This window comes from Lonchura striata, chromosome 24 (assembly GCF_046129695.1).
Source record: "Lonchura striata isolate bLonStr1 chromosome 24, bLonStr1.mat, whole genome shotgun sequence".
Taxonomy (NCBI): Eukaryota; Metazoa; Chordata; class Aves; order Passeriformes; family Estrildidae; genus Lonchura; species Lonchura striata.
The window spans coordinates 4577271-4596253 of NC_134626.1; the positions used below are offsets into that span (position 1 = coordinate 4577271).

The window sequence follows — 18983 nt, forward strand, 5'->3', positions numbered from 1 at the left end:
GTATGTATTTAACGTACAGCTTGTAATATTAAAAGTGTTTATAAGGGCCACAGTCTGTAATCATGAGTTTGAAGGCTGGGAATTCCACCATGACTGATCTGGCCATCATCTTAACTGTGAATTCTTGACAAGACTTGGTTTGAACACCATCAGCAACTACTCTGCTGTAGTAACTGCCCTTGCAAAATTGGTGTCTTTGTCCTGGACTAGAAGGATGCTTTCCTTTTTCATGTCAAACTTAACACTTCATGAAGACTTTAAAAACAAAACCAAGGCTGCAGCAGGAGCACATGTGGTGTTGTTGGGTGCTCTTGTGCAGTTTCAGGATGGTAGTAATTGTGCCTGCTGCAGTCTGGGAGTGAATGGAAAACTCTTAATGGCAGCAACAACAATCAGTACATTTAAATGACTGCAGAATTTAATTATGTCGTCAATCAGCATACTTCCGGATCAGGTTTACTTTCTGGTTTATCTCTTGTGATGCAAAAGAAGCTGCTGATGAGCTACAGCTCTGTGTTATTTACTGACTTTATCTGTTTAACAGCAAGTTAATATGGTGAAGTTAAGCTAATGGGTTTTTCAAGTCACCTAGTACTAACACTGCCTCTTCTTTTCAGGAAAAGCTATACTGGGGCAAACATCCTTTCCTTTAGTTACCAGCCAGACTCAGCTCCTCTGGGTTGATTTGCCAGTCAAACTCACCAAGTAAAGGGTGTTCTGCAAACAGCAGAGCAGCCAAGCAGCACCAGGCAACACCAACCCTTGCCCAGGGTGAATATGACAGATGCTTTTTGCTGTCAGTCATTATTCATTGTGCTTTTGCTTGTGCTATCAATGGTTTTGAGCCTGGGGGAGAAAGTCACCCAGCACTCTCCTCCCATTCTCACCATTTGCTGCCAGACACATCCCAATGATCCTGGGTTCTCTGTAGGGTGTGCTGGATCCAGCCTCTGGAGTTGATGGTGGTACATCCCCTCTGCCCCAGCACAGCTGGTGCCTCCTGACACCTGAGTCCTCCCTGCCGTGGCTGGGTGGTCACAACAGGGTTCCTGAGGCGTGGAGGAGAGTGCTGAGGGCAGGGGAGCAGTGTGGGGAACCTGCTCCTTCCATCAGGAGGCTGTTCCTTTCCACACACGCACATCTTTCTTCCCTGCTTTAACACAAATTCCTGGTAAACTTCAGTTTATCAAGTTGGAATTGCTTTGAAGTGTGATTATTCCAGTCAAATCTAGCTCTCAGAGGCAAGCTGTCAGGCCTTGCTTCAGTGAATCCAAACTCTAAATATTCAAACATGTGATCAGGCTGTTGCAAAAGCATGTTGTGTCCTGACAAGTCTTATCATGTGCCATGGGATGAGCAGAGAAATGTCTTCTGGCCAGAACTTGCAAAGCTTCCCCCACAGCTCTACAGCTAATTACTCACTTGGAAAATGAAATAGGTTTTGGATCATGCAGACTGATTCCCAAAGCACAGGAATCTGGTGTCTAAGAATATGTGCAAGGCTTCCACCTGCTTTTGTCAGTGACCCCTTCACAAAAAGAACCACTGAATTGTGGACCAAGTCTTCAGTGAGACCTCTTTACTACAGAATTTTAAAGATAAAACAGTCAAGTTACCTAACACTGTAAGACTTGCCTGTCAGTTACTTTCCTTGTACTCAAGAGCCATGTGAGCTCTGTAAGCTGTCTGAATGCCTTGCTTACAGCCAAGCAGTTCCTTGCTTAACTTCTGAAATGTTAACTTAACATTGTGTTTAAGTCAGCTGACACAGCTCACAATAGGAAAGCAAACATCACTACAGTGACTTTTTTCTTTTAATACTCAGGACTAAGTGGCCAATACCAATACCTTCAGCAAATGCAATTTTTTTTCCCTAGGGTCAAAACACATAGAGGTTAGGTTAAGTCTTAATGTTTTAGGAATTTCAGAAAAGATTATGTAAGACCATTCAAAAGCACAAGTTTTATAATGGTTTTAAGTTTTTCAGCACTATAAATATGATAATAGCTTGTACACAGAGGCAGCTCAAGTGTAAAACCTTCTGCTGCTACATTGGATGTTTTTTAGGGTACCTCTACTGCTAACAGAAGTGAAAATACATGCTGGAATGCAGGGCTGGACTGTAACAAATAACCCCATTTTATACCAGATATGTTTAAGGAAAAAATGTGGAGTATCAGGAATGGAGTGGGACCCAGAGGCAAAAGCCAGGAGAGATTTGTAGGGCAGTTACTGGGGTTTAGGTGGAGTTCTACTGGAATGACAACTGCTGAGTGTGTGCCAGCTCTAACAGTCTACAAGGGAAGAGCTGCAGCTTGGCAGTGTCAATCTGTTTGCTGCAGCTGTGATGCTGTAACTGAGAGTTTACATTATTTTGGGGTCCTAAAGTTGCAGCTTTCCCCTTAAAAATAAGCAGTTTTAAGTATAGATTTTACCTTTTCATCTTCTAAAAATCCAGGGGGTGGAGGGAAAGCAGAGCTTTCAGCAGGCTGAGTATGAATTAAAAGCCTTGCACAGGATTAGGTAACTTGTTTATGTTTTGAAGCCTATCATCTGCATGGGCTCTTAGTGCTGTGGCACAGCAGTAGGTGTTCAGCACCTTCCTAAATGAATCTTAGCAATCCTCCAAGGTGTAAGAGCCAAGGGATTGGGCATTACTGAAAAACTGCATCTGACATTTTTCACACCTGACATTTTTCACAATTCCAGGGCTGCTACCCTGTTTTGTTCTGAAATAAGCCCATTGACAGGAACATCCACACTGCCAGACCAAGGCAAATATTTGCATACACAGCCAGAGGATTTGGCTGTTGTGTGATGCTTTCTATCAGTAACCTCATCCATGGCTTGCATACTGTGGTGCAATACACTTTCTTTGTGATAAGTATTCACAATTTCTTCCCCCTCTTAATCATGCTTTTTTTTACCAGGTGAGAAATTGAAGACAGGAACAAGACAGCCTTTTCCTTTCTGTATGATGGTGGCTAACATGCTGTAGGTAACTCTAGAAAAAACCAAAATCATTAATTATGTTAGGCCAGATAAACTTAATCTTACAGGATGTTTTATTGTCAGCACAAAACTAGATACCATGCCACCAGGTAGTAGGGTGGAATTAAAATTAATGGTATGCAATGGAAGTTATTGAACATTTCTGCAGAAATCTTAACTCTAATTAAATGCAAGCTGAATTCAACATCTGTTGCACATTTAACATTACTAACTTTGAACTTCCCAGAAAATGCAGAATTAAAATGCAATTGCATGCACTATTCAATAAAACAAAAAACCAAAATGTATCATAAATAAGTATTTTATAACTTTATTAAACTCAAGACATGACAATATTCAAAATACAAAGTGAATTATTTTTTATTCAATACTGTACACAATGCAGAAATATCAGTGCATTTCTATAGCATGTATTTCACCTTCATTTAGTTTGTACTAAAACAAATAAAAAGTAAGCTTAAAATAGCTCAAACATCTCATTCAGCAGTTTAAACTGTAAACACCTTGTTTACTTCTGTTAGGAGGAACACATTCATCTTCTTCTATACCCCTGTTAATGAGCACCCTTTCTCTTGTGCTTATCTGTGAGAGGATAAATGTAACCAAACTGAGCACAAGAAATTGCCAAGGTGGCACCTCAGTGAACTTCAGTGAATGGCTGAGGCACAGTGAGGAAAAATTAAACAGCAAGAAGCAGCATCTGAAGCAGCAAGAGATGGGACTGACACTGTTCATAAATGGAATAATGTTTTTTCCTCATATCCTCCTCTTCCTCCCCTAAAATACTGAACAGAAACCAGAACACAAGACCAGCTTGTGCTGTGTTTCTGTATTTAATACAGTCATAATTTCGGACTCTAGGTGAGCACATAGTTGGTACTGCCTACCTAATAGCAGCCCTGTGGCTGCTCAGGACACATTCACACGTTTCTAGGATCCAGCAGGAAAAGAGCAGCAGCAGAGGCTTAGCAATAGCTGGTCCAAGTCTCTTCTAGGAAAAACTGCAAAATTGAGCCAAGTGTGTCTAGCAACTGAATTCACAAAATCTAACTCACTTTAAAAGTCTATTAGCATCAAATTAATTTGTAAGATAGATTAATCTTTCAAAATGCACTTCCAATATGCCTGCCAAGTCTTGAAGTGGGTATCATATCTCACATTTACCTTCTTATAAGACATATCCTAGTAAAAGAGGACAGCCTGTTCTCAGTAGAATTACTGTGTAAAATGAATTTTGGAAAATAGCTATTACAAAAACTGTACTGCGTTACTTGGTCTGTTGTCTGCTTTATAAGTGACTCTTAAGCAAAGATCGATTTTTAAAAAATTTTTAAATAATTTTGACTACCAAACATGTTCATCTAGGTAGCATACAACTGGCCAACTGTGACTACTATCCCTCCATGTTTCTGTGGAATCTTTGTAGGTTTTCAGCTTACATACCAAGACAAGAAAAGTCTCAAGAAACATTGAATATATGCAGCATAAGAGGACTTTACCATCCACTTTTCAGTTCTCAGAGGACAAACTGCTCCTACTTCATTATCTGTGAACCGTAAGAACTTTGTAACATGATAAAGTTCAGCTCCATCCCAAGCAATGAGCTGAGACTGTGCTCCCAGACACTAAGGTGAAACCACATAGGACAGGTGTTTCCGTTTCAGGGGACCACCTATGTCCATTCTGGGTTTTGAGTCCAGTTTTGCTGGGGCTGAGGTGGCTGTGCAGTCACCAGACCAGGACTGAACCTCAGTGTTAGAGCTCCTCTCCTCTGCTTCTCTGAAGAATTTCTCATACTTGTCCAAATATGGAGGTCTCTCTGGTAGCAGATAGTAGTGCGTTGAACTGGCCTTCTTACCATTTTCAATAATTGGAAGAATGCAAGGGACCCTGTTGGAAGATCCTTCACTGTTTTGTCTTTGTAGAGCTTTGCTGCTGACATACTTAGGATCAGGTGCAAAGCTCTGGGTGGGGGGCATGACCCCATTGAGGTACGATGGGAGACTTTTGGGACTGGGGGTGCGGGAATTGCTGCGTGACAAAGGTTCCCGAGGGGGCACTTTGGGAGGCCTGTCTTCATCACTGTATGCACTGGAAGCCACTTCTGCTGACCACCTTCTGTAGTCTGGTTTGAGAGCCCTTGGGGGTATAGGAACCCTTGGTGGAATCTCTGGTTTGTCTTCATCAGAAGTTGGAGACGACCTGTTTAAGTGTCCACTTAGTCTTACTATGGGTTTATTGAGAGATCCAGCTGGTCCTGAATGAGACCTTCGCAGGCGTCGATGCAGCTGCTGTGGGGGAGGATAAATACTGGATATGTACACATTTAGGCTTTGGGTAGGGTTGGCATCTTCTGGTTTTGGTCCTGTTGGAGCATCGAAATAAGCATAGTTGATTTGTCCACAGCCCCTAAAGCTCCGACGGCTTGGAGCACCAGATTTAAAAGGAGGAAGTTCATAATCTTCTAACAAAAAGTCAGTATCTGAGCTAGTCAGGAATTCTACCTCTTTGTCAACCTCATCTGGAGTAAAGTCTTCAGATATAGGCAGAGGGGGTAGTGGCCTGCAGCTGCGATCATTAGAAGATGCAGACAGAAATTGAATTGGTCCATTTTTTATTGGCATGTGAGGAGGAGTTTCTTCAGAAACACAGCCCATGGTTAATGACAGTTTACTAAAACCAGGAACTAGATGGTCGTCGTACCTTGAAACTGGCTGCTCATTTTTGGGACTTACAGGAGATGGACTGGATTTCTGAGATGGGACTTGGATGCAACTTCCAGCAACGTGGTCATTCATGGAAGCCTGGCTGGAAGAGTGACCTAAAAAGGTGAGAAATTTTTAGAGACTCTTTTCTAAGTAACACTCCAGCACATGATTCTGCCACTGCATACTGAATTCCTTCTAATGCAACAGTAAGTAATGTCTGCTTAATGTCTTCAGGTAGTGAAATGCAGGTATTACAGAACACATCTGGCCGTGGATTTCTGCATTAAGTTAAGACAGTAGCAGATTATTTTACTGTTTTAGACCAGTGCTCCAGTTAAATGAGGTAGTTCACAAGACCCCAAGCATAAACAAGAGAGCTACAAAATCCCAACATAAGACTAGAACAAGTAATTTTTTATCAGATATTTTTTCCATCAGAAGTGTAATAGAGGTGTATGGTTTTTCAATCAAAAGTGTATGCACAAGGCGAATGGGAGGGGTGCGTGTTTTCAGAGCGGTTTTGCCGGCAGCGGCCAGCAGGGGGCAGCGCGGGGCCCGCGGGGTTTTTCCGACACAAATTCCCGACCCTTCAACGCGGCTGGGGCGGGTTTGTACTCACCCATGGGTGGCAAACGGTGCTCAGCTGGTGGGTTTAAGTTATACGTCACTGCTATAGGGTCCACATTAAAGAAAGTACTAAAGGAAAAAAAAAAAAAAAAAAAAAAGGGAAAAAAAATGCCTTCACTGTAAATGAACCATAGGTCTGTACTGGCACAAGTATTCATAACACTAATTTTATAGACTTGAAGGTGCAATAGATAAATTTTTGCTTCACTCACTTTTCAAATCCACTGTGGGTACCCCAGCAGGTTTTCAGACTGCCCATGCCTTGACTGGTGTGAAGAAATCCGGTTTTTAAGGGGACTCTCATCTCCTGAGCAGCAACTCCTGCAGTTGACATCGTGCAGTGCTCTCTGAGGATGTCTCACAACCCTTGGTATTCAGGACTTGGCAGGTTTCCTGCAGTTCTCATTCCCTTCAAAAGGGAGGACACAAATATCAGAAATGCAAACCTGATGTTGTTCCATGTCTCATCTGAAAATTCAGTATTCAAGGAATCAAATAGCTCTGTAGAAAGGCTCCTGTATTAATACTTTCCAACTGAAAAACTAGACCAAGCTTCTTGTTTTGAGTCTGATTGCAAAATTAAAGTACAAAACAGGTTAAGTTCTCTTAAAAAACTACACTGCATAGAAAAAAAAGGATCAATATGTTAAGGTATTGATATGTGGCAGTTGTGTATCCCACAGTTTCAGTTCTTGAACATAAACTACTAGTTACTCATGCAAAATAAGTTTTTTAAAAAAGTTTTCTGGAGCAATCTAACCTTCCAGTAGTTGCTTTCAGTTATATCTTTCTGCTAAAGATTTTAGCTTCCAGTGTAACCAACATGTAGCAGCCTACTGTGCTGCTAACTATTATCTTCCACAGCCTTTGCTCTAACAGAATTGTTTACTACTCGAATTAGAAGTCTAAAACTTATTTTACATAAAACAGTAACTATTTTTAACTAACTTAAACATTAAGATACTTTAAAACAATCTCAAGTCTTCTACCTATTTCAAACAAATTGGAGATGTATAGATTGGAAATAATCTCAGCTGACACTGCTGTGCTGCATTCAAATCTATTTTGAATGTATGAAGAATGCTTTATCTTGCCCATTTATGGCAGAAAAAATAAGTTGGCAATTGCTTTATATTGAGTAAGTAATCAGTCTACAGAACAAATTGACTCACAGGACTTTGTAAAGGAAATTCATCAGGGAGGGGAAGGGGAAATATAAAATTAGTCAGCATTCTGAAGGCAGGAGAAATTAAGGCTATAAAAAATATGTTCTCTGGGTCTCTGTTTCATCTACACAAATATCCTACATTCAGCAAGGGCAATATGGTCTGTTTAAAAAAAACATACAAGAAACCTACCAAACCAAACCCACACAAAACAGTTTAATTTGTATCTCTCTTGAGAAACAATACTATGAGCATACAATATTAATGTGAATTTGTCCCTATCTCTCCACCAAAAGAATTCCATCTAAAGAAACGTCAACCAACAACTGAGGGCTGGCTGTATCAGGGCTCACCAAACAAGGCAAGAAAATCCCTTCACAGTGTGGTACTGCAAGAAAATGCAGTACAGGCACAGGTAGTAGCTTATGCCCATGGTAAACCTGCTCAAAACCAGGCATTCTGTGCAGATTTGTAATCTTCCTTTTCCTTTGGGATCCATTATGTTTGTCTGCAGAGTGGGAGATGGGCAAACTCCTAAACAGGACTAGGGACAGTAAAGCAGGTGCCCAAGGATTAGTTTGCAATCCAGTATCACTATTTGCAATTTATAAACAATAGTTTGAGAAAGAACAACTCTGCTGGGCTCTTTCAATTTTGAATTGGTCCAGTATTGATCATCTTAAGAAAACAGTAACTTCTGCCTGCATGTATGTTTATGGTGTGAGACCTAATCCCATTCTCTTCAGGAGTGGGAAGGTTTTCTCAATCCTGACTGTCTGTGTCAACAGAAGTGGGACTGCTTTATTCACCGCCAGATATCCAATATATTTTAGGCAGGCATTTCAGAATAACTTAGCCAGGAGACTTTAATAGAAGTGAATGAGGGCCATACCAGTGTACTATGTAGTGCAGCACAGTCCTGCTCCTGATTTTAGAAAAGACCATCCTCCTCAGACAACCTCCTTAAAAGCTATCTTAACCCTAGGAATTTTTGCATAACAGTTCAGCTGGACCCTTCCCACTAACAGGAACTGCAGGTATTTAATAGCAAAATTAAATAAAAACACAGAGCCCCATGAAGTAATAACATAGTCCTTGTAAGTGCAAGCAGAACCACTGTCTTCAGGGGAGCAAACACTAGAGACACCTATTTGTTAAAATGACTTAAGCATTTATTAATGACTTAAGTATACAGTACACCAATTCTAAAATTACTTCATATCAACATAATTTCCAAATAAAATACCCATCTTATCAGCTCATGCTGTATTGAACAGTGATTTTTTTTTTTTTTGTGCCTCATGGATCCTATTAGCAACAAATCTACAAAAGAAAGAAAATTAATTTAAGAGAGCTTAAAGCTAATGCTGCTATCCATTTCAATATTTCTGAAGTCAAATGCAAGTCACAAGTTAAAAAACCGCTGGTACAGAACACTGATTAGTCAGCAAATGATTGTACTCCACCTCAGTGTGTGTACAAGATCTGACAGGACCATGAGACATTGATTATGATATAAAAAATGAGGGGGGGAACAACTGCTGTAGTTTGAGAGCACATGTAACGTGCTAGTTGTGATAACATACAATCCTTGCAGGGCTTGTTAAGAAGCCCAACCTCCACCAAATCCCACGCCTAAACCACTACTAGTAATTACTGTGTCAGCTTTCTGAATGCTGTCTAAATCTCAGCTCTCAAGACTGATAGTTGCACAATCACCTCTCTGAAATCTCTCTGGAATGCTAAGCTCAACATCAGAAACAGACTTAAATATTTACATACTCTAGGAAAAGTTAATTTTCACTTGTTTCAATCAATTTTAAAAACAAAGCACACTTTATACAGCCATAAAGCTTGCTTCACTCATCAATGACGTCTTTGCAAATTCACAGGTGATTTGCCTTGACATTTCAGAGTTATGAAACTGTCCTCTGTGCCTTGAGCTAGGATATCAAGAGAGGTAGTGCCTTCACTAAACCACCTAGTTACTTCTTCAGTGGAGTCTAGAGAAATGGTGCTTGTATTTTAAAACATGCATAAGCTTGTTTGAAGACAGTATCTTAACAGGGAGACATGGGAATAGTAACTGAAAACAAAATTTGTATTTTAGACAGCATGCTCTTACTAAAGCTGAGTAGTATATATTATATTCTAGTAATTGGTGTTAAAAAAAATTACAAAAGCCATGAAAATACAAACATCAACAGTTTTCACTGTTAACTGCTGTCCCAAATCCGCCTCTTAAAAGTTTAAGGATCTCAACTTAGCCATAAATAACATCAAACTATATTTGCTAAAGAAAATGGACACTATGCAGTAATGAAGCGTTCTTGATTTCCCATTTGTGTGCTGCTCATTTGCACAGAATGGGCTTTCAGTTACTCTGCTTGTCTGACCTACTTATGCAGTTTATGGCATTTAGGAAGTTTGAAGCACTTTTGAAGGTGTTACAGTTTGTGTTATTCAAGAGAAATGGAGCACAAACTAAAGTATGGCTGGTAATTTCTACAGGGCAGTTACAAGCCAAGGCAATTCCAAGATTTGCTGGTGCATTAGGAAGCTACTGACACCCTTCCCTCTAAGGCATGGTAACAGTGCAAAGGAAATGCTTGTAACCTGCTTGTATTAACAAATATCAATAATAGCAAGTATTGGGGAGGAGATTGATTTTTAAAATGTTTTTACAAAGCCAAATATACCTTCAGACTTCAGCAGGATGGCTATTTGTAAGCTGAAAATTGTCAAGTGTATCCATAAACAGCATATCTACATAGTGAGGACTGTGGAAAGATTTTTGTGTAAGTTGAATTATGGCAAATATCCCAAATGATACATATTAATAAATACTTGTGTTATAACAACAGTAATCCTCTGTTTAGAAACTAAGAAGCATTTGCATATATATTTAGCTCAACCTATTAGCTATCACCGATCACACACAGAATCTTATTACTGTGTTCCCTGTTCTCCCTGCCCCAATGAAACCAGGTATTTGAGGCAAGTTAAGTTCATAACAAAGAAAACCTTTCTGGTATGCACAGCAGACCAAAGCATGCTCTAGAATGTTTCACTTAATGGGTTTGGAACACAGCAGCTTGCTGTACAGATTTCTGAACCCCTGTACAAACTTTCAGCGGGTTTTATAAAGGCAGCACTCTCGACAAGGAGCTTATTTACTTCTTCTAAGAAATAGGAAAGAGGGCAAGGAAAAAAAGACCTGCTTACCCCTTTTGGGAGGGGAAGAAACGTGTCTACCTTAAATCCACAACCTATTTTTGCTCACCTTGCCACCACATTATCTTTAACAAATCTCAGAAGCAATTCACAGGAGGAGGGGCACATTTTTGCACTACAAGTCATCTACTCCAGCTAGCTGTTCCTTATTTGACAATGTGATGTAATTTCCTTTTTCTCCTCTGACTTTCTATTTAACATAAGTACCTGAGATTGAGCCACCCCTTTTCATATTTAAGTATTTCAGACTTCCAAATATTGGACTTTAAAAAACTAAATACTGTTAATATACTTTCTAGAACTCCAAATACTTTTTTAAAATGTTAAAAATTCTGTTTCTCTCGTTTTTATCCCTCAAGTACTTCTGTCTTTGCAGCAAGATGAATGCTAACTAACCAACACTTGGCAGAAACAGCCTCATGACAAGGTTAGTTTAAATCTATTCACTTGATAAATAATTAGATCTTATTTACTATGCACCAAACTCCACAGTGCAGTTCAGTATTCCTGAGTCACAAGCCAAAGCATGCTCAGATACAGGCCTCAGAAGGCATTTCCATTTATAGGAATTATGTTCTTTACAGTTATTGTATAAATGAATTACATTCTTAACTTAGAGATATTTTTCTACACATTCTGCCAATCAGAAGTGGACCACTCTGGGGTAAAGAATTTAAGATTATGATCACTAAACAGTCAAATTATGGGTGCTTGCAAATAAAACTAATCCTTTGGGTATACGACAGACAAATCAACTGAACAGTAGACAAACTCTGCATTTAGATTGTTAGCTATTTGGAATATATTCAGAGAACCACAGTTCATCAAGCAGTTTAAGTTCAGTTAAAATTTGGGCTACCATTTCACAGTCCTACACAGCAAATGGGAGTAACCTGTAAATTGCCAGTAGAAAACTAATAATTAAATAGCAAGACAATTGCCTTGCCTCTGCTTGTCAGATTTCAGATGCATGCTTAAGGTATGGTACTTCACCCTCCTGAAAATTTTAATGTGAATATAGACAGCTTACATTCAGGAAATAAAAATTCCTTTCTAGCTGACTCAGACTCATAACCATAGTGTTAGACACACTGTGATAAGTTTTAATTCTCTTTTCTACTACAGAGAACTGGAAGTGTTTTTCTCTGAAATAAGTCCTGTACTGCAGAGCATGGCAGACATAGGGCTTCACGAAGAACAGGTAGGTTTCTATAAAAAAAAATCCAGAAAATTATCCCACAGAGGTAAATTACTAAGGAAACACAGCTAAGTTTGTACATAAAGTAAATTGAGTGAATGATACAGGCGAATTGAGCAGTTCAACAGATTCTAAGTACAATTCACAAATGCATTTGTGATGCAGAGGCATCATTCACCTGCCATTCCAGTACAACCAAGATTCAGGTATTCCCAAAATGACCAAAGACACCTGGTCCCCAGAGCCTTTCCCATCCAGTTAATATGTAAAGAGGTACTGTTATCTTTGGATCCAGCACAATACAATTTTAATTTATTGCTTCAGAATACTGCACCGGGCCCTTGGTCAGCGCTGCAGTGACAGGAGAACTCTGAAGTCCGAGTCCCCGGCCTGCTCGCTCTGCTGTCAATACTGAAGGACACAGCCACGTCTCCAGATTTAACCACCACAGACTGGCTATTTCAGAAAATCGAGCATAAGTACGTAATGAGGCATTAAGTCACAAAGAAATGTTTATTCTAAATTAAGCCAGCCTAAATTAGAGTGCGAAGCGCAGAGCCCGAGCCCGCAGTGCGGTCTGTTGTTTACTCACAGGAGCAGCTCGGAACGAGGGGAGAGCCCCGATCTCTCTCGGCTCGGGGAGAAAACGCGTGGCACGCCACGCCGACTCTCGAGAATGTGGCTGCGGGCTCCGCTGGCCCCGGGCGGGTCCCGTCCCGCTCGGAGGGACTCCCGCCGCCCCGGGGGCAGCGGAGCCGCGGCGGGTCCGGCCCTGCTCCCCCTCACACCCCTCACACCGCACCACCGAGCGCGCTCCCGCCTCCTCCCGCCGCGCCGCGCCGCCGAGCCCGGCCAACCCCGGCGCCGCGGCCCGACCGACTGGCGTGTGCGGCCCGCTCGGCCGCCGCTCCCCGCAGGGACGGCGCGGCCCCGAGCGGCGGGCGGGCACGGCGGGGCCGCCGGGGCCGCCACTCACCCCGACAGCGTCGCGCAGCTCCGCGCGGCCGCCGGCGCCGCCGCCGCACGCATGCGCCGCCCCAGCGCCGCTCACTGCCGCGGCGCGCGCCGGCCGCCGCTCTTATACCGGGGGGCGGAGCCGCGCGCGGCCCCGCCCCGCCCGCGCCGCGCGTTCGTCACGGGAGGGCGGGAAAGGGCGGCGGGGGCGCGCGCCGCCGTGAGGGCGCCGCGGCGGCTTCCGGTTCCGCCGGGCGCGGCGGCCGCGGCGCTTCCCGGTGAGTGCCGGGGCGGCGCCAGGCCGCGCTGCCGCTGTGCGCCCGCCGGCGGGAGCGGCCCCCGGGGCGCCCTCTGCGCGCTGCCGCCTCCGCCTCGGCGGCCCCTCCCGGCCCGGCCTGCGGGACCGGCCGCCTCCGGGCTCCGGGGCTGCCGAGGCGGTGCCGCTCGGTTCTGCCGCGCCCGGCGTCCCTCCGCGCTGTTCCCCCGTTCCGCGTCCCCTGGCGCCGGTCCCTCAGGGAGCTTCCCCCGGCCCCGCGCTCCCGTTTCCTGCGGCGGCGGCGCTCCTGTGCCCGCCGCTGTCCGGGCACCTCACCGCCCATCTCTCCGCCGTCCCCGGGCTCGGAGCCGTCCCCGCCGGCAGCAGGGAGCGCTGGCTGGGAGGGAGGCGGCGGCCGTGGCTCCCCGTGTTTGTTTCCCCCCGTGTTTGCTTCCCCCCGTGTTTGCTTCCCCCCGTGTTTGCTTCCCCCCGTGTTTGCTTCCCCCCGTGTTTGTTTCCCCCCGTGTTTGTTTCCCCCCGTGTTTGCTTCCCCCCGTGTTTGCTTCCCCCCGTGTTTGCTTCCCCCCGTGTTTGTTTCCCCCCGTGTTTGCTTCCCCCCGTGTTTGCTTATCCCCGTGTTTGTTTCCCCCCGTGTTTGTTTCCCCCCGTGTTTGCTTCCCCCCGTGTTTGCTTATCCCCGTGTTTTTCCCCCCGTGTTTGTTTCTCCCCGTCGGTCCCTCATGGCTTTCTCTCGCGAACGTGTCCGGGCGCTGAGGTGGTGCCAGGCTTTGCCCACGCGTGTGTGACCGAGTATTTTGCAGTCACGGGGAATCCCTGTCCTTTGGTCTTACCGGAAGGAGAGAAAACACCGAACATTTCGCTGTTGTAGGAATTGCTCCTGTGAATGTCAGTTTTCTTGAAATAGACATATGTCTGTTGAAATAAATCTTCATGTGTAATGATTTCTTTGGCATCTTAAGAAAATATGGGTGGGCTCTCACGGATTTGGCAGTATTTTGTATCTAGACATAGATTTGTGGTGGTAAATAAACTGCAGTGGTCAGAAAAGGAAGATTAATGGTGAAAGCTGCTGTTTGAAGACTTCAGAGCATTTACAAGTGATGCTGTTCATTACAGCATAAACAATAAGAATCAGTCTTTTCATCAGTTTTGCTCTACACTACAATAATTTCTTTGTTGGAGAAAAAAAGACAAGCGTGGGGCCCCCAGCATTGAGAGGTGCTAACAATAGGATCAACAAAATGTTTTATCTAATGTTCTTTTATCTATACTCTTTAAACTGGAATAGTTACTAGATATTGTAAGAAAGAATTCCTGATTTCAGTGCATGATGTGGTGCATGTCTGCAGTTGACTTTTCCTCTTTTCTGTTTGGGATTTCTTTTGACCTCTGGTGAAAGTCTCCCCACCTGCCCTTGTTCTTAGGGACAATAAGATCTCCTGCTGAAGTATTCTTATCATAAGATCTGTTGTACTGCTGTAAAAATACAGGTGATGTGAGAAAAAAATGCAGTGTTATAACCTAGGAGAGATTTCCAGTGTGGAAAATGATTAAGAGGTCCTCTAAAGTTGACTGGACATGTTATGCAGGTGAGAGAAAGTGAAAAGAACATAAGGGGAAGTCGAAGCCATCGAAAGGAAGGAGGGGAGCAGAGCGTGGGTTTGTGATTTTGATGAATTGGGATACATTTAACAGAGACTGCAGGATGTTTGTGTTCTGTGGCAGTGGCTTGTGCTGAACTGTACGTGCTCAAAGACTGCTTCCAAGTATTTGCTGTACTTCTATTGTTCTGGACTTGAAGACCGTGACTAATTATTTCTGTGGATAAGCTGGCCCTGCAACATGAGTTATCTCAAGTTTAAATTGTCCTAGTTGCATAAGGAGAAAGTAATTTATTTTTATTTTCCTTTTTTTTCTCTTTAATTTTTTAACTTCTGGTGTGTTGATGTACATACTGACTGATATGCAAACAGCCCTAAGTGTTGTAAAGAGTGGATACAAAGGACAAACTTGTGTTTGAAATGTTTTTCACAGTGCTGACATGACTTCATAGGACAAACTCATGTAGTGGAACATGAGGAATAATAGATGTTTGGCTTCTTTACTTGTTTGTACCTGAGAATCTGATCCAGGAAAAAGTCTTTCTGGTATTCCCTACAGGTGTTACCCTGTGGCCTCTGTACTTCTATCAGCACGCCTTGTTTTGTTTTCTTAGAGAATTTTGGTGTTAGTTCACGTGCGTGTAATTGTATGGAATTTTTGTCTCTCACTGTTAAATAAGTTTACCTATGGCCTTTTTTCACTAAAACTCCATGCCTTACATTTCTGATTGTTCTACTGAATAAAAACATTTAGTAATGGTGTCACTTGCAGTAGTTTCTGTGCTGACTTGAGGACAGAGGAAATTGAATTCTGCACTAACAGTTACATTCCCATTTCTCTCCCTTCTTTGCAACCACCTCATAGTTCTGTAGGCATGTGTAAACCACATTTTGTAATTTGCTAAGTGCCCTGAAGACTAACTCCTAGGTAGTCTTCAACACCATGGCTCATCAATACTAATAACAAGTCTGCTAAAACAACAGCTCAGTATTATGAGAGGCCTTAAACCTCTCCTGTAAATGGAAATGGATAGCAGACTTTTCTGTATTTAATAAATGAAATTTCTGAATTCTGTGAAAAAAGAATAGCATGAACATTCATTCATTCATTCATTCACCTTTCATTTGAGGATTCTCTTTGCAGAGGGAATCCCAGAGATACTCCATGTCCTCTCAGTTCCCTTCATAGTTCCCGTTTTCATCACTTACAATTTTCAGTTGCTCCTTCTGTTTGTTTTGAGGGGATAAAGGCATACTTGTAAAGCAGCAGCTGGAGAGGCAAAATCTTTTTAGGAAGCTAGAAAAATACAAAAAACTTAATACTGAAAGACTTAGTGGAAAATAATAGGCATATACTTTAACATAGATAATATAGATAAAGCTCCTGTTAGATAAACTCCTGTACAGTCATCCTTTAGATTGTTGTGATTTTTTTTTAAGCCTCATTCATAAACAACAACTTTGTTTAACAGTAGCTGCTGCTGTATTATTGCTTAATCGTACTTATTTGTGGTAGATGCTCTTGAGCAGGAAGCTTGGGGCTTTTTTTCCATGCTCTCTGGTAAGCATGCCTCCTGTCTGGTTGCCTGAAAGGGAATGAGTAGCTTAGACACTTTTCTTTTTGGCCTTGTTAATGACTAGAAAAGCTAATTGTGGTCAGTCATCAGAGAGGAAAAGCTTTCCTGAAGAGAGGTAAACAAGATGCAAGTTGGATGCTGTGGTGTTAGTTTTTGCATGACTAGTTATGTGTGTGAGGGTGGTGTGGATTCATTTCTGTTGCACCTCCAGAGGTGCTTCTGCAGAGCCAAGATCATGTGTCAGAAGTTATTTCAAATGTGGCTTTTCTGATCCCTTTAGTAAGGCATTGCCTGGGACAAGCAAACGTAGCAAAATGCAGTGCAGGAGGTGATTTATGAATGCATCTTTCCATCATGACAAGTCCTGAATTCTGTCATTATTCAACAGTTTAAAATTCAAGACCTTGGCCTTGGCTTGGATGCTGACTTCCAAAAGAAATGAGTTAGCATGGGGCTCTTACCTCTTTGTTAAAAATCACACCCTTTGCCTCAAGCAGAACCAGGATGTGCACAGTAGGAGTTAAACTATGCAATCCTTATGTAGCTGCATTTTATCTTCTGTTCTGTTCTGTGGTAATCTGTCAGAGTGGATCTACATATGAACGTTGAGGTTAGGGACTCTGGTGGTACTCTCTGACATGAAAATGTAAACAAACTACGTAGATAATAAAATTCTTAGTTACCTAAGTTTTGAACATGTACCGCCCTAAACTGAGGGAAAGCAACTTCAGCATGTTTATTCCGGGGGAAAAAAAAACATACAGATGGGACACAGATGGGAAAAAACCATACAGCTTTTTGTAAAAAACCACCAGGGGAAAAAGCCATACAGATGGGACACATTAGAATTGCTGCAGTCTCGCTGAACTGACACGAAGTCAGAGACTGGTGCAGTGACCATAAGGTGATGTGCTGGTACATGAGTGGAAGAATATCTCCCAAATTACAGGCAGTTAACCTTTATACTTCTATTCTTACTGTGCAGGGCATGCTGCATGGTGTCCTGTGGTGCTTCCTGTGGGATAGAGGAATGAAGGGAAGGGGCAGAGACAATGAGTTTAAGGCATTCACGGAGCAGCAGTGCAGACTCTCGCATAACAAGGGTAAGCTACGGTGCAACTGTACAGACCTGATGCTGAAATTCAGCTTTGAACAGGGGCCATTACTCAGTCTTTGTTTGAATTGTCCCTATACATGACTTTAAAGCAATTGGATAATGCTAATTTGTCTCTTAAGCCATCTGTAGAAGCTGACACAGATAGCAAATCTTTTATGCTTCAGGCATGTGGAAGTGGTTTGTGATGCAAACATACTATCTAAAAGTGGAAATACAGCATGGCTTTTGTGAGTTCTTGTCTGTGTACCTTGATTACATCTCTGTCTCAATGCTGCAAATACCAGAAGTTTTACTTGCTTCAAAAACTAGTCACAGAAAGCCTGATGAAAGAAAAATCCATTAAGGCTCTAGAGAAAGTGCCTTGTATCAGACTGCTGGGAACTGGGAGGGGAAGTTGCCCACTGCCCTAAACATTTGTTTCCTTTTTTTAACCTGTGCTAAGGCAATACTGGATTAGGTGGACCTTGGGATTTGGGGCAGCACAGCTGCTGTTGGAATGCATCTGTATTTTTCATTCCCTTTTATATTTCAGTTAGACTTTTCCATAATTTTCTGTTTACGTAACTGGGTGTACAAAGATTAATTTCTGCTTACAAGATTCAGCTCAGGCCCTTGTCTGTGGAGTTGTGTCCTGAATCCTTTCAGGAAAGGACGGTGCTGTTCTTCGAGTCTAGAGACCACAAAGAAGGGAACAGGGTGAAGAGAGTGCTACAAAACTTTTTCAGCATAAGGATTCCTTGTTGCTGTGAATGAGGAACATGTGCATACTTCACTGGTCAGATTTGTATGAATGCAGTTGCACCAGCCAGGTGTAGGGCAGAATGAGTGTCTTGCATTTCCAGTTTAGCCAGAAGACCCACAGAAGGGAGGAAACTCATGGGTCAGTAAAGGAGGGCTAAATTAGAGGTTAGCATATTCAAGTGTCTAGACAGCGAATACAGACATACTGCAAAATTCAGTCTGTCAGGGAGTGGAGAGTCTAGATTAAAAAGCCATTTCAAAGGCACGTTGCCTGAATGGGGTAATCATGTGCTCAGACTTTTTCAGCACATAAGCATAAGCTGAGTGAGGGAAGAGATCAAAAAAGGACACAAATATTGACACAGTCTGTAGCAGCTTAGACAGGAATGGAACTCGATAAATTAAAAATAGCTGGTTGTTCACACTTGTGTTTCCCAGAAATGGCCACAGCCACATCTGTTTTTTACCATCCATTCTGTAATACTTGAACAACTCACAAGAAGTGTTACCTCCTTCCTCCTGCTGTAGAGACATTGTTACACAGTCCTCCCAAACTGAGTTCATTCTTGCTCTCGGGCATGTAAAGTGTGCATGTAAACTGGTCATCAGGAAGCTTTAGTCTGGTGAAATACCCGGAGCTCTCTTAATCCGTTAAGATTGTGTGCTTTTAGGGCATTGTATGCTTTTAGGGCAGTGTCAGAGATGTTCCACTGCAACAGTATGCTGGGCATATCAACACAGGAGCTGACTCAAATCCCAGTTTAACTACTC

The 18983-nt window shown here is 42.6% G+C and overlaps 1 protein-coding gene and 2 long non-coding RNA genes across 4 annotated transcripts in view; 2 read left to right on the top strand and 1 right to left on the bottom strand.

Moving 5' to 3' along the window:
* Positions 1–3297: 3297 nt before the first annotated feature.
* ERRFI1 (ERBB receptor feedback inhibitor 1) lies at positions 3298–12991 on the bottom strand. 2 transcript variants are annotated; one of them, XM_021534222.2, is made up of 4 exons: positions 12922–12991; positions 6560–6756; positions 6340–6416; positions 3298–5833 (listed from the first exon to the last, which is right to left on the bottom strand). In XM_021534222.2, the coding sequence occupies exons 2-4, from the start codon at positions 6679–6681 to the stop codon at positions 4638–4640; spliced, it is 1395 nt and encodes a 464-aa protein (XP_021389897.1). In that variant the 5' UTR covers positions 6682–6756; positions 12922–12991; the 3' UTR covers positions 3298–4637. The 2 variants fall into 2 exon arrangements, with proteins under 2 accessions (XP_021389897.1, XP_021389898.1); XM_021534223.3 differs by lacking the exon at positions 12922–12991 and adding an exon at positions 12538–12665.
* LOC110472502 (uncharacterized) lies at positions 5748–11948 on the top strand. The gene is made up of 3 exons (XR_004149166.2): positions 5748–5841; positions 11107–11174; positions 11873–11948. It is a non-coding gene; the product is annotated as an uncharacterized LOC110472502 (long non-coding RNA).
* Positions 12992–13106: 115 nt separating the features above from the next.
* LOC110472503 (uncharacterized) overlaps positions 13107–18983 on the top strand; it is a 73590-nt gene continuing 67713 nt past the window's right edge. The window contains exons 1-2 of the long non-coding RNA XR_002465727.2: positions 13107–13177; positions 17340–17457. This is a non-coding gene — a long non-coding RNA (uncharacterized LOC110472503). The remainder of the gene's footprint in view (positions 13178–17339; positions 17458–18983) is intronic.

Bases quoted from the DNA above. Each gene is read 5' to 3' on its own strand.
- ERRFI1 (XM_021534222.2), bottom strand. From the start codon at position 6,681: ATGTCAACTGCAGGAGTTGCTGCTCAGGAGATGAGAGTCCCCTTAAAA. The intron at 6,417-6,559 runs GTGAGTGAAGCA...TTTTTCCTTTAG, and splicing joins ACCCACAGTGGATTTGAAAA to TACTTTCTTTAATGTGGACC. The intron at 5,834-6,339 runs GTGAGTACAAAC...TCACCTTTTTAG, and splicing joins GCACCGTTTGCCACCCATGG to GTCACTCTTCCAGCCAGGCT.